Source organism: Podarcis melisellensis (genome assembly GCF_964234715.1).
Source record: "Podarcis melisellensis genome assembly, chromosome: 1".
Lineage (NCBI taxonomy): Eukaryota > Metazoa > Chordata > Lepidosauria > Squamata > Lacertidae > Podarcis > Podarcis melisellensis.
The window spans coordinates 132,229,387-132,242,319 of NC_138528.1; the positions used below are offsets into that span (position 1 = coordinate 132,229,387).

General features: G+C 48.0%; 1 protein-coding gene across 2 annotated transcripts in view; it reads right to left on the bottom strand.

The window, feature by feature from the left end:
• Window positions 1-226: 226 nt before the first annotated feature.
• Window positions 227-12,933, bottom strand: part of VWC2L (von Willebrand factor C domain containing 2 like) — a 112,931-nt gene continuing 100,224 nt past the window's right edge. For both annotated transcript variants that reach the window (XM_081899085.1, XM_081899083.1), the window contains one exon: window positions 227-1,034. In XM_081899085.1, the coding sequence (XP_081755211.1) occupies window positions 984-1,034 (51 nt within the window). In that variant the 3' untranslated portion in view covers window positions 227-983. The remainder of the gene's footprint in view (window positions 1,035-12,933) is intronic.

Sequence of the window (12,933 nt, forward strand, 5' to 3'; positions counted from 1 at the left end):
GAAGGTGCCATTATTTCTGGAGTCTACCTATAGCGTCTGGCTACATGCCTCAGGTGGGCTTCCTCTTCCCTTCTCTGATAGTCAAATAGAGGCTGGGAGCAAGCTGGCAATGTAGAAATTTAACGTTTCTTCTCCCCTTTCCTCCCTCACAGAGCCTACAACAAAATAAGTGGAGTGGGAAGAAACAGGAATGCAACATAAGGGGAGGCATTAAGGTATATGGAGGGATGTCAGTAAGTGCTGGCTTTCTTGAGTCACATAAACTATTTCAAGGACATTGAGGTTATCTACCTATATACTGGTTGCCTGACACTTTAGACTGTATCCTTTGTCATTATGGTGTATACATTTCTTCAATTCAATTGTCCCCACGTGGTGGAGAAAGCATAACATATACAGAAGGCTCCTAGGGTGCCTGGTTGCTGTATATCTGTGCATCCATTATATTCTTGAAGGTCCTCCTTCTTCCTGCATCCTCTCTCCCACTGGTTTTAAAAAGTGCATTTCATTTCTGAACCATCCTCATTTAACTTGCGCGTTCCAACTACCCTGGCTCCGAGGAAAAGAAAGAAGATGTTGAAGCTCACAAAACCATGAATGATATTGATGTCACAGATGTGAAGAGCTAAAATGAGCTCTAACTCAGTTGGCAGGTTGGAGGAAGAACCTCTGTAGGATGTCCTTTTGCTAGCCATCAATCTGTGCTGCTTGCCGTGATAGGTTAAATATCTATATAGGGAGAAAACTTGCCCATTAGTAAAATATTCACTTTTGTTAAACCCTTAAAGGTTTTGCTGGTGACCCTATTGCAGCTGGCAGATTTAACATGTGCAGTGTAGAAGCCGTTACATTGGACACACACTCCTTGTTGCTTGGGATTTTGCCCTATGCAGTCAGCTTGCCTTGGCATTCACGTTTGGAACACTGAGCAGGCTTCCACCAGTCCCCGTTGTGGCAGTGACAGATGTTGCACTCATCCACTTTCACCTCGATGCCAGCCGGAATGATGGTGGTTCCTGCAAAGCAGTTTGGACCTGGAAATGTACACACATAAATACATTAAACAGTGAAGCAGATTGGGGAATATGGATATCTTTATGCTGGGTACAATTCAGCCAAAAGTGGTTCACTTTTAAGCCCCACTGATAACAGAGCGCAATAGTTAAGCCCATGCTTAATTCTCTTCCATTGAAACCAGTGAAAGTTACAAGTGCCTTACTTGGGCGGTATTGAGCCCACTGTGATTACCACTGAATTGGACCCCCTGCCCCTTTGTTTGTGCCTTGTTGTCAGGGTAGCAATAGGGCAAATGCCCCCACCCATTTACATTCAGAGTGGCAGCACAACCTTACTAAAATAACAGTGCTAGGACAACAGTCCTCCACCACACCTCAGAGCAGCAATTAACACACGGGGCACATGACATACACCTCTGTGCCAGCTGAAGCCGCTGCCTCACTCTGCCTAATGAACAGTCCTAGGCAGAATAACTGATCATTAAATGCTTGGCAGCCTTGAGCTCCACTGTTCTCACAGCAGAGTGTTGTTTAGGGGCAAAGCTTAAATGCGAACCAGTCTTTGGGTTGGGCAATGTGGTCACAATTTATTAAGATGAAGGTCAAAATCAGGGCTTTTTTTCAGGGGATACTCAAGGACACGCAGTACTGGAACCCCTTTTTGTTGTTGTTAAAAAGTGTGGCACATACTGTAACAACTTCACGGTGAGTACCGGCATCTATTTTTCTAGAAAAAAAAGCATTGGTCATAATTACAGTGCAAACATCTCTTTCTAAACCTAATACTCTATCTACTTTACTCATGATCCAACACCCATGGAAGCAGGGAACAGTGGAAAGGTTCCATGTACCATTATAAACAGTGTGTTGACAAACAGTAGAAAATCAGAAAAAGACTGCTGAGCTGGCATCTAAGTAGACCCTAGACCATATGGTTTCGATCAGGGTCCAAATGCATGAATGAGAAAAGAAGATGCTTCATCACAGACACATTTCCATAGCTGCTAATGGAGCATGTACTCCAGGGGTCAGCAACCTTTTTCAGCTGTGGGCCGGTCCACTGTCCCTCAGACCATGAGGTGGGCCGGACTATATTTTGAACAGAAAAAAATAAACGAATTCCTATGCCCCACAAATAACCCAGAGATGCATTTTGAATAAGCACACATTCTACTCATGTAAAAACACACTGGTTCCAGGACCATCCACGGGCTGGATTTAGAAGGCGATTGGGCTGGATCCGGCCCCCCGGGCCTTAGTTTTCCTACCCATGATGTACGCCTTCCTTGATTGCAAACAGAGTATGGTGAAAGAGTGGCGCAGCAGAAAACGAAATGACGAGGAGCAGGTCTAGAACTATGGGTTCCTGGTTTCTTCTTATGAACAAGGCTATCATGAAACGCTGGCAAGCAGGAAGTGGGACATTACAGAGGCCACAACATTTACCATCACTTTGTCGTTGAAAAAGAATGGTGTTTGATGTCACGCTAAGGTGATTTTCCCACTAGCACAAGTGTTTATGCTGGCCAAATGGAACAATCTCTGGACCCGGAGATAATCCTCTGAGTCCCTTCTTTGTGTGCCTCCTCCATGAGAGGTCTTGAGGGTGGCAACACGTAAACGGACCTTTTCTGCAGTGGCTCCCCATTTGTGAAATGCTCTCCCTTGGGAGCTTCGACTGGCCCCTTCATTAGACACCTTTAGGCGCCTGGTGAAAATGTTCCTCTTCAATCAGCCCTTTGGCTGATTAACATCAAATGCTCTTTTAAGTGTGATGTGGGAGGGGAGAGTATTGGTTTGCTGTTTTTCCCCACTATGTATTTTGTGGTTTTTATTTTGTAATTTCAGTTTGTGAACCACCCTGAGAGCTATGGATGAAGAACAATATACAAATTCAAGAAAGAAGAAGAAGAAGAGGAAGAGGAAGAGGAAGAGGAAGAGGAAGAAGAAGAAGAAGAAGAAGAAGAAGAAGAAGAAGAAGAAGAAGAAGAAGAAGAAGAAATCTCTCCCCCCCCCCCCGGGAGGGTGCAGAGGTCACAAGCAAGGAGTGGGGGGCGGAAGGCTATTGCACTAGCAAGACTCATTGTACTGGTTTCTGCTGGCACAACAAATTAGTTGAGTATGACCCAATATGTGTTGGAGGGGTGCAGTTTCTGAACTTTTCTTTGAAATGTGTATGGCCAGCATCTTTACTGTGATCCTGGACCAGTTATTAACGGCATAGCTGGTGAGAGTGGAACTGAACGAGCTGCAGGATGATCATGAATGTGAAGTCAGTCCACAGCTTTCATGGGACATCTTACCACTTTTTAAAATATAAAAACAGATTTCTAGGTCCTATCATTGTAGAGAAAACAAACCAAGCAGAGGAAAATCATATGGAAAAGCACAAAAACCAAAGCTTAGGGTAGGGCTTCTTTTAGCACCTCCCCCCCTTCTCATTTTCTCTGTGCACAAGTTGCAGACTGTCAAACTCTCTGTTTGCCTTCCTATCTATTCTTCCAGGCCTCAGCAGTCTATATATTCTGCAGATTTTAATTTTCACTCAATTTGGCAGGAGAGAGGAAAAGAGAGCAGGAAGTATATCCTACTTTTGCCATTCATTCTAGTTGCAGAATCTCAGCTTTCAGTTGCAGAATTATGATTTACAGTATAGGAGAAGTCTAGCTTCCCTTTTGTCTGGTCTTCCTCCAAATTCTCTCTGTATATTATGTGAATAAAGTTTCTTTTCTCCAAATGGTTTTAGGAGGAGAAATCTAATAATGAACATGACACATACTGGCAATTTACAGTGATTGCACCCCTATAGAAGTGCTTGCCTACTACAGTGAGAGAGGTGGGGTCAAACTCTCTGGTGATGGAAAAGGGCACAGCTCTCCCAAAATCTCTTTAGAGCTGCAAGCGGGGGGTGGGGGGTGGAATATAGTCCCTGAAAGTGCCTCCTTCCTTCCTTGGTTCCTGCGCTTGTTATTTGAGAACAATGAATTATGTATGGCAGAAATGATTTATTCATACTCCAAACAAGATTTATTATGGATTTTTATTTTATAAAAGAGATTTCTCTAATCTGCTTATTATCTTTCCCCTCCCTCGACTCCATTTATTTATGAGAAAATATCAAAAACCAAACCACTTCTAAGTCAGCAGGAATTTGTCTCTCATTCTCATAAAAGTCTTACTAAAAACAATGGCCCAGATGTTTTTATACATGCATGCTATGTTAATCTCAGACTCACGTATACATAATTGCACTGTGCCTCCGTTAATTCCACAACAAATACAAGGGGAATCAAAAGTAGGAGTTTGGGCAATGCTATTTTATTTATGACTAGGAGCACAGACTGAAACCTGGTGGATCATTTAACTGCTGTTCTCCAGCGATTTAAATCTGCACCCTACTGACTCCCCCTTTCCCTGGCCTAATCTAAGTGCCAACCAGATCGTGGGTGATATTCATCTCTCACTGGAGATGGGTAAGCAGCTGGAGGGTGGCACCTGTGGCCCTGGCTGGTGCCCACCAATCATAGTGAGCAGGAGGGACCAAGGGTGTGACTCATGGGGAGGCAGGTGGAAGACTAACTTGAAGGTCCAGGCAAGACCAACTTGTAGGTCCAGACCTCACAAGTGCCATTTCAGCTGCTCCAGGAGTATCCATACTGGACGATTGTGCTGTCGTTTTGGCATATCTGGCACAAAGGCAAAGAAACAAATAAAAAACGAATAAAATTTTGGGAGTACAAACTCATTGTTAGAAGCCATATTCTGTCTTCTGCAGTGTGATTACATAGAGATTCATAGGTTCACCCCATAGTGACTCGATGGCCCTTGTGGTCTCTTCCAACTCTATGATTCTATGATTCTACTTTCTGAGAAGATAGGCCCTGCCCCTGAAGCAGTTGCAGAAGTCCAATTCCTTTCTCGTTTACATTTTGGAAATGTATTTACACTCGGGAGAGTTGTTTACATTTCTCTTCTTGCTTTTCTGGACCAAAGGCAAAGGAAATGATGATGGATTTCACACTTAGCCCCCTCTATTTTCTGCTCAGAATGCTCACCTGTAAATGGAAACTATTACAGGCAAATAGTTCCCATCTGCTCTGTCTAAATTGTAGATGAGCCTAAATTAGAGGTGCCAGTCTGTTTAATGGGGAAGCAGATCCAAAGCTGTGTTTAGCTTGGTCATACTCACTGGCCTCTGTGCGCCTCTCCCATGTACTTTTGTGAATGGGGTGGGCTGACTGTGGTCTGCTTTCCACGCCAGAGGCATTTACATTTTATAGCATTGGAAACCCATTTCTTTCATCTCATTAACTTTATGATCACCATGGGCTTTATTAGTGCACTTCTACAAGAGCCCAGGTTTTTTAAAAAAGAAAAAGAAAAAGAAACCCCCACCGCAGGCCCCAAGTCTGAAGTTGCCAGTTTTAACTACCTCAATGCAATTTAGATTGCTGTCAGCCAAGATAATGGATGGCTGCTAGATACTGTTCACATTAAAACGATGCCTTCTGCTTTGCTTATAAGCAGCACAATAAATTTTGTTCCCATTTGTATTGGCTTTTACAGCCCACCCACAATAAAACTGTGTGAGTAAGACATCCCCGGGTAACTGTCAAACCATCTTTCTGGGCTGCTTTGCACATATCCATCAGTTCCTGTCCAAGTGGCAGCAAACATATTGCTCAGCACTCTGTCTTCTGCCTATTGTTACAAATTTTGCATGCCCCCCCCCCTCTCTCTGCCAAGTGGTGGCAAGAGCCCAAGGGCTTCCAAGCACTTACCCATGGTCTGTATTCCTTTGGAGAACTGAGACACAGCAGAGACTGTTGTAGCTTTAGGAAATATGGATTATTCGCCTATTTCCACCTTCAGCCTCCATGGAGGGAGTCAAGATCTTACAACATGGTCATTTCAAGAGGGGCTTGTCCCTCACAGAAGGAGAGCCTTGGGGTCCAAGACCTCTCTCCAAGCCAGCTTTCAGCATTTGTTGTCACCTCAAACACACACCCCATCACCTTGGCAACATCTGTCTCCCCAGGCCAAATAATTCCTCTCAGATGGCCCATCAACACCTTTTGTCATGTTAATGGATTTGATCTTCACTAGGCCAGCCAGGGTGGTTTGCATAAGCCAGCCCAGGGATTCCTTGTCTAGCACAGCTCTGCAGCTTGTACTGGCATCCTTTCCCCAATTAATCAAAATCCTACCATTTATTAATTTTTCATGTTTAGGGGGTCCCCCAAAATCTATAACAATATTTTTGTGTGTGGTTGCTTTTCAAGGCATCAGTCACTGGCCCAGATTTTCACACCATACATGAGTTGATCACAGAGTAGTGTTGTTGCCCTATGTGTAGGCCCTGTTATGCAGAATTTTTCTTTTTGCCTGAAACTTTTGGCCAGGAGTAATCCCAACTGTTTCACCACATTTCTCATTTTGCCCATGAAATGTCCTCATTTCAAGAAATTAAGGCAAAGGATGCATTTTCAAGGCAGTTTAATGCAAACAAACAAACAAAAGAAAAACATACCCTGAAACCATATACACAATCTCATTTCTGTACAGTGGAATCTTGGGTTACGTACCGTCCTCCTTATGAACGCTTCGGGTAACAAGCTCTGTTAACCCAGAAGTAGATGCTGGGATTAAGCATCTGATAATATATCAAGAGGGACTGGTTGAATCTTTAGTGGAGTCCCAGGGAAGCATTACTTATGTGTAGGCTGCACTTTCAGCCCTACCCCTGATGTGAGAACTTCTATTTTTATCAACCACACACTGTTTGTGGGTGTCTGTATTGAAAGGTCAACATACAAGTTCCTCCTCATATGTTGGGCCTACGCAATTGGTACACCCACACAAGTAAATATACCAATTGCATAAGACAGGATGTGTGGTGGCCTTTTTGGAGAGAGACGAGTGTGCTCAGTGTGTGGGTGTTAAAAGAAGACTTGGTGTCAAGGGTATGAATAATGTGTTCCTAGGACTAAAGTTAATGGAACTGAGCCAAAAGTAGCCCTCCTTGACCCTGACACTGGGGTCACCAAGGGCAGAGTGCCAGTCCAGCTCTCACTCCAATGATACCCCTGAGTGCATGCTGGACAGGGGGATGGCTTGAGTGCTTGGTGCATACATGGATATGTGAGGGTGTGGAGTAACTGTGATTACCTTTTCTCTGCAGCCACTAACAGCATGCAGCCTCCAGCGGGATTGCAATGAGGCAATGCAGCTCTCAGGCTGAAAACAATTCCCCTCCCCCTTGCACCAGCAGACTAGGCTAAAAATGACCTATACTGTGGTATCTCAGGTTACAGATGCTTCAGGTTACAGATTCTGCTAACCCAGAAATAGTACCTCGGGTTAAGAACTTTACCTCAGCATTCTAGGCAATACATTCATCTTAATAACAGCAATTCGGCCTAACAAGGAGAGTCTCAACCTTGACCATATTTCTAGATCTTTCTTTACTTCTGTCCAACATTTTTCATAATTATCCTTAAATAAGTTCACATTTTTAGATGTTAAATTTACCCCCAGGTACTTCACTTTTTTCGTTATTTTTATTTCAGACGTTGCAGATTTTGGATAAGATGGACTGTTTCAAGAGGTGGCAGAAAGACATATCTAAATTTGTCTGGCAGGGCAAAAAGCCCAGAATAAAATTTAAGATTTTAACTGATGCAAAAGATAGAGGGGGCTTTGCCCTGCCAGACTTAAGACTCTACTATGAATCGGCAGCTTTTTGCTGGTTGAAACACTGGCTACTTCTTGAAAACACAGACATTCTGGATTTGGAAGGGTATGACAATAGCTTCGGTTGGCATGCATATTTATGGTACGACAAGGCAAAAATCTATAAGGGTTTTAAAAATCATATTGTTAGGAAAGCATTATATATAATGTGTGGACGCGGTACAAAGATTTATTGGAAAGTAAAACTCCCAGGTGGTTGTCACCAATGGAAGCTAAGGAGGTGAAAAAACTTAATATGGACTCTAAATGGCCAAAATATTGTGAAATTTTAGAATATGACGGTGAAAAGGTTAAATTACAGAGTTATGAGAAATTAAAGTCCAAAGTACGAGATTGGTTGCATTACCATCAGATAAATGAGACATTTAAACAGGACAGGAAAATAGGATTTCAGAAGGAGAGGTCAAAGTTAGAAACAGAATTGTTAGAAAGCGTGTTCTCATAAAAGAAAGAGCACGTGTTGCGGATGGGGCCGAACAAAAACCTATTTAGTTGCTAGGTCATTGATGGCAATGGGCCTGGAGTTTGGTTGATGTTGTTACTGGGGTAAATTTGATGTTGCCAAGTTGGGGGTGGGCCTAACGGCTATATATAAACAGGGTCCACAGCTTTCTCTTTCTCTTTCGCTGCGGACATCGGATCTGGTGGACATCGGATCTGCACACAGCGAGAGTTGGTCGTATAATCCTTCCTATTTTCCCGTTTTCTCTTTTCCCCTCAGTTGATTATTATTTATTTTCCTCATTATCCTAATTTTGTTCTGTTTTGTTTTGTTTCTTCTCATTTAATTACCTCTTATTGCTTACCAGTCTCTCCTGGCCCAGGGTTGGCTCACGGTCCGGTTCTCGGCCGGGCCCGAGGACGCGGGCCAGGAGAACTCCCTCTTGTTCCCTTTCCCTTCCCCACGAGGTCCTGTGGGCACCAGGGGATTGCCTACGGCCTAGCTTGGCTCGGCCTGGGCCTTGCTCTCTTCCCCTTGCCCCCCCCGCATACCCTCCCGGGTTGTCGGAGTCCCGGGGAGGCCCTGATCCGCGGGTGCGGCGTGCCGCGCCGCGCCTGGAGTCGCCCGCCGCTTCGGGGCCTGGGGGTGCGGGGGATTGTTCCGCGGCCGCTGGGGATTGCCCCGCGGCCTGGCCTGGCCCGGCGCGGCCTTCCTTTCCCCCCGGCCTCCCCTGCAGTCCGCCCCCATCTTCGGGGGTGCCTGGAAGAGGCCCGATTCCCGGGCGCGGCGCGTGCGCGGGCTTGTAGGCCCGGCGACCGCGCTGCGGCGGGAGCCGCTGGCTTGCGGCGCGGGGGGCCTGCGGCCGGCGGGGGTCGCCGCGCGGCTGCTTGGGATCGCCCCGCAGCTCGATCGGGCCTGGCTGGGGCCTTCTCGTTCCCCCCCTGCCTCCTCCGCATTTCGACCCGGTCCCCGGGTAGCGCCGTAGGAGGCCCTGATCCCGCGCGCTCGCGCGCGCGGTGCCGGTGCGCCTCGGGGGCTCCCGGTTTCGCTGGCCCGTCGCTTGGCGGGGCCTGCGGGTGCTGGGTCGCCCCCACGGCCGCCGGGGGCCGCCCCGCGGCCTGGTGCGGCCTAGCCGCGGCCTTCTTTACCCCCTCTCCCCACCCCCTTGAATTTGGGCTTAGGGGACGCGTGGGGGACGTCTGGTTGGCGCGGGCAGCTTACCCCCTATTGCTGGACTTCGCTGGCTGCTCAGGGGCCTGGCGTCTGGCTGCTGAGGGCGCCGGTGCTTGCAGGCGGCTGTAGGCCTTGCAGCCTGAGGCTTTTGCCTCCTTGTAGGGCCTAGTGCTGGCATCTAGTGGCCAGGCCTTGCAATTGCAGGCCTAGCTCGAAATTGAGTGGCGGCCTCTAGTGGCTGCAACTGGAAAGGCAGTGTCTAAATCCTCAAATTACTCTCTTTGCCTCCCGATACTGGTGACAATTTTCCACTGTTTGCAATTACTGCTGGAGTTTAATTTAGCGTCTAATCTTTATTTCAGTGATTTAGTTCCTGCTTTCTGTTATTAAATTTTATTAATCTGTAATTTATTTATTTATTTTATTTTATTATTTTCGGACTTGGTCTTTATTTTACTTATTTATTTAATTTTGCTCCAGTAGTAGGTATGGCTTCAAAGAAAGCAGCAAGGAGGCCTGGTCCTGCCACATCTGCAAAGCGCCCTATTAAGGGCCCGTCTCAGGCCTTACGTTCTCCCGAGCCTGGCCAGTCGTTGAAACGCATCCAATCCATGGTTTCTAGTTTGGCAGGCGACCCGCTGGCTTTGGCAAGGGTGGAGGCAGAGATGGATGGGTTGATGCATCGTTGCTCAACCCCGTCGACATCCTCAGCGATTCCAGCTCCTCCTGTGGGTGCCTCTTCTCCAGCATCGTCATCCAGTGAAGATGAGAGAGTATATTTGTCAGCCGAAGGTTTATTACCTGACGTGCGACCGGCCCAGTCCCCTGCCCTGCCTAGGCCACAGGTTATCACGCAAAGGGGGAGGGGGCGTACTAGGGTCGGGGCCAGCAGAAGGGCTTCGACGCGGGGCCAGGTTGGTCGTGGTTCCCCTGTACAGCCCTCCGCGGTACCTCGTTCTATCAGAGGTCATTCACAGGTTGTTTTTTCTCAGTCACCTCCAGGCACGGTGCAGCAGGGTGATGCTTCGGAGTCTTCTGCGGAGGACAGCCTTCCTCTACCTCCAAAAACATCTTCTGGTGGGCTCCGCCGCCGCAAGAAAAGCTCCAGGAAGCGCGCCAAGAGGAGACGTAGAGGCACCTCGTCTTCTTCTTCAGGTACTTCCTCCCAGAGTTCTAGTAGTGATGAGGAAGCGTCCCTTAAGCTCTATTGGGGGTTCGGGGAGACCTCGGGGCTTCCTAAATGGGTGTGGGAGCGGAGGGCCAATTCCCATCGGGCCAAGTACGGGGCGGTACAGGATTGTCGTGATGGGGTTCTGGTGCCTGACGTTAAAGTCTCCACCAATTCTGCCAGGGATATCATCCCTGGGGCCCACCTGTCTGCTAAACTGAGGTCCAGGATCCTGGATGGCCGCTACGTCGATATTTTCTGCCTTGCCCCTCCGCTTGAAGGTCAGGAGCCTTTGGACAAAGGCCTGCCGGTGTCTAAGAAGCGGCCAGCCTTGTCAAAAGCGGACAGGACCTTTGAACGTTGGCTAGATAGTTTCCAGGTCTTTGCTGGCGTCGTGTCCGCAGCTTATCCCAGGAGATCCCTGCATCTGTGGGTGTATCTGTCCATTGTCCGTTCGGCCTTCACAATGGCCGGGGAGTCTGCTGCGCTGGCCTATGATCAGAATTTCAGACGTAGGGCAGCCAAAATCCCCACAGCCCGCTGGGACCGAAAAGATTTGGACGTCTGGACCACTTACGTGGCCCCCCGCATTGATAAGAAGGTCCCCGACTCGCAGAAATTTAGGGTCGCCCCGGCAAGGTCGGGCCGCAAGCCATTCTGCTGGGACTTTAATAAGGGGGCCTGCTCACGACAGTCGTGTAAATACGCGCACGTGTGTGAGAAGTGTTCAGGGAACCATTCTGCATCCACTTGTGCGGGGGGCCGCCGGCCCTTTCGAAGGGGGGGGGCTCCCAACAGCCCCCAAAAGTTGTTGCCCAGGTCCCCGCCGCTGGAGCTGGAAAGTAGTGTCTTATGCTCTCTGGCATACACCCCGGTACGGTTACAACCGTTACTATCTTTATTAGAGTCTTACCCTGATACCAAATCGGCGTCCTATTTGCGTGAAGGTTTTTCTTTAGGTTTTAGAATCCCGGTGGTTTCTTCCCCGGTGGCCAGGAACCCTGTTAACCAAAAATCGATCAAGGATTTGCCAGAAGTGGCGCGCAAGAAAATTGAGAAAGAACTGGCTTTACGTCGTATGGCTGGTCCTTTTGCTGCCCCCCCCTTTCCCAATTTGCACATTTCACCTTTGGGTATAGTTCCCAAAAAGGCCCCGGGGGAATTCCGCTTAATCCATAACCTCTCCCATCCCTCAGGCACGTCAGTAAATGACGTGATTCCCCCGGAGCTCTGCTCGGTGAAATATGCTTCCCTTGATCACGCGATCAAGATGATACGGAAATTTGGGCCGGGCGCCTTAATGGCAAAATGCGACATCGAATCGGCCTTTCGGCTGCTTCCAATCCATCCTGATGATTTTTGGTTGCTGGGATTTCAGTTTGAAGGAGGATTTTACTTTGATAAGGCTATGCCCATGGGCTGCTCTGTAGCCTGTGCGGCTTTTGAGTGTTTTAGTTCATTTTTGGAGTGGGCCCTGCGTGACAAGACCGGGCTGGGCGGAGTCACGCATTATCTCGATGATTTTTTGGTTGCCTCGGCAGGCAATACGGGGGACTGCGTGGCGTTGTTGCAGGCCTTTGCTTCCTTAACAGAAGATCTGGGCGTCCCTTTAGCGGCTGGAAAGACCGAGGGTCCTTCTACGCAGCTGACTTATTTGGGTATCTTATTGGATACCGTGGCTCAAACCTCTAGCTTGCCGCCTGAGAAGATTACCAATTTGAGAAAGATTATCAGGGATCTTATGCCCTTAAAGAAGGTTACCTTGCGGCAGCTTCAGTCGTTGCTGGGCCACTTGAATTTCGCCTGCAGGGTGGTCTCCCCGGGGCGGCCATTTTGCTCCCGTTTGGCTAAACTTACCGCGGGCTTACATGCCCCGCATCACAGGGTACGCCTTCCTAGTCAGGTGCGGGCTGACCTTGATATTTGGTTGGAGTTCCTGGAGGACTTCAATGGGGTGTCCTTGTGGCAGGAGACACTGAACCTGCGCAACGACTTCCAGGTGCATTCTGATGCTGCGGGATCCTTGGGGTTTGGATTGTTTTGGGATGGCAGGTGGTGTGCTGAACGCTGGCCCCCCACCTGGCAGGGGCAGGCTATTACTCGGGACCTAACATTTCTTGAGTTTTTTCCCATTGTAGTGGCAGTGCACTTGTGGGTCGAGCATTTCAGGGATCATCGTGTTTGTTTCTGGACTGATAACCAGGCGGTGGTGAAGGTACTGGCCAAGCAGTCTTCACGATCCCCTAGGGTATCTGCCCTTCTACGGGCCTTCGTTTTGCATTGCTTGCGTTTTAATATCGTTTTTTCTGCTCGTTTTGTCCCAGGAATTTCTAATGAAATTGCTGATGCTCTGTCCCGTTTTCAGATGGAGCGATTCAGGT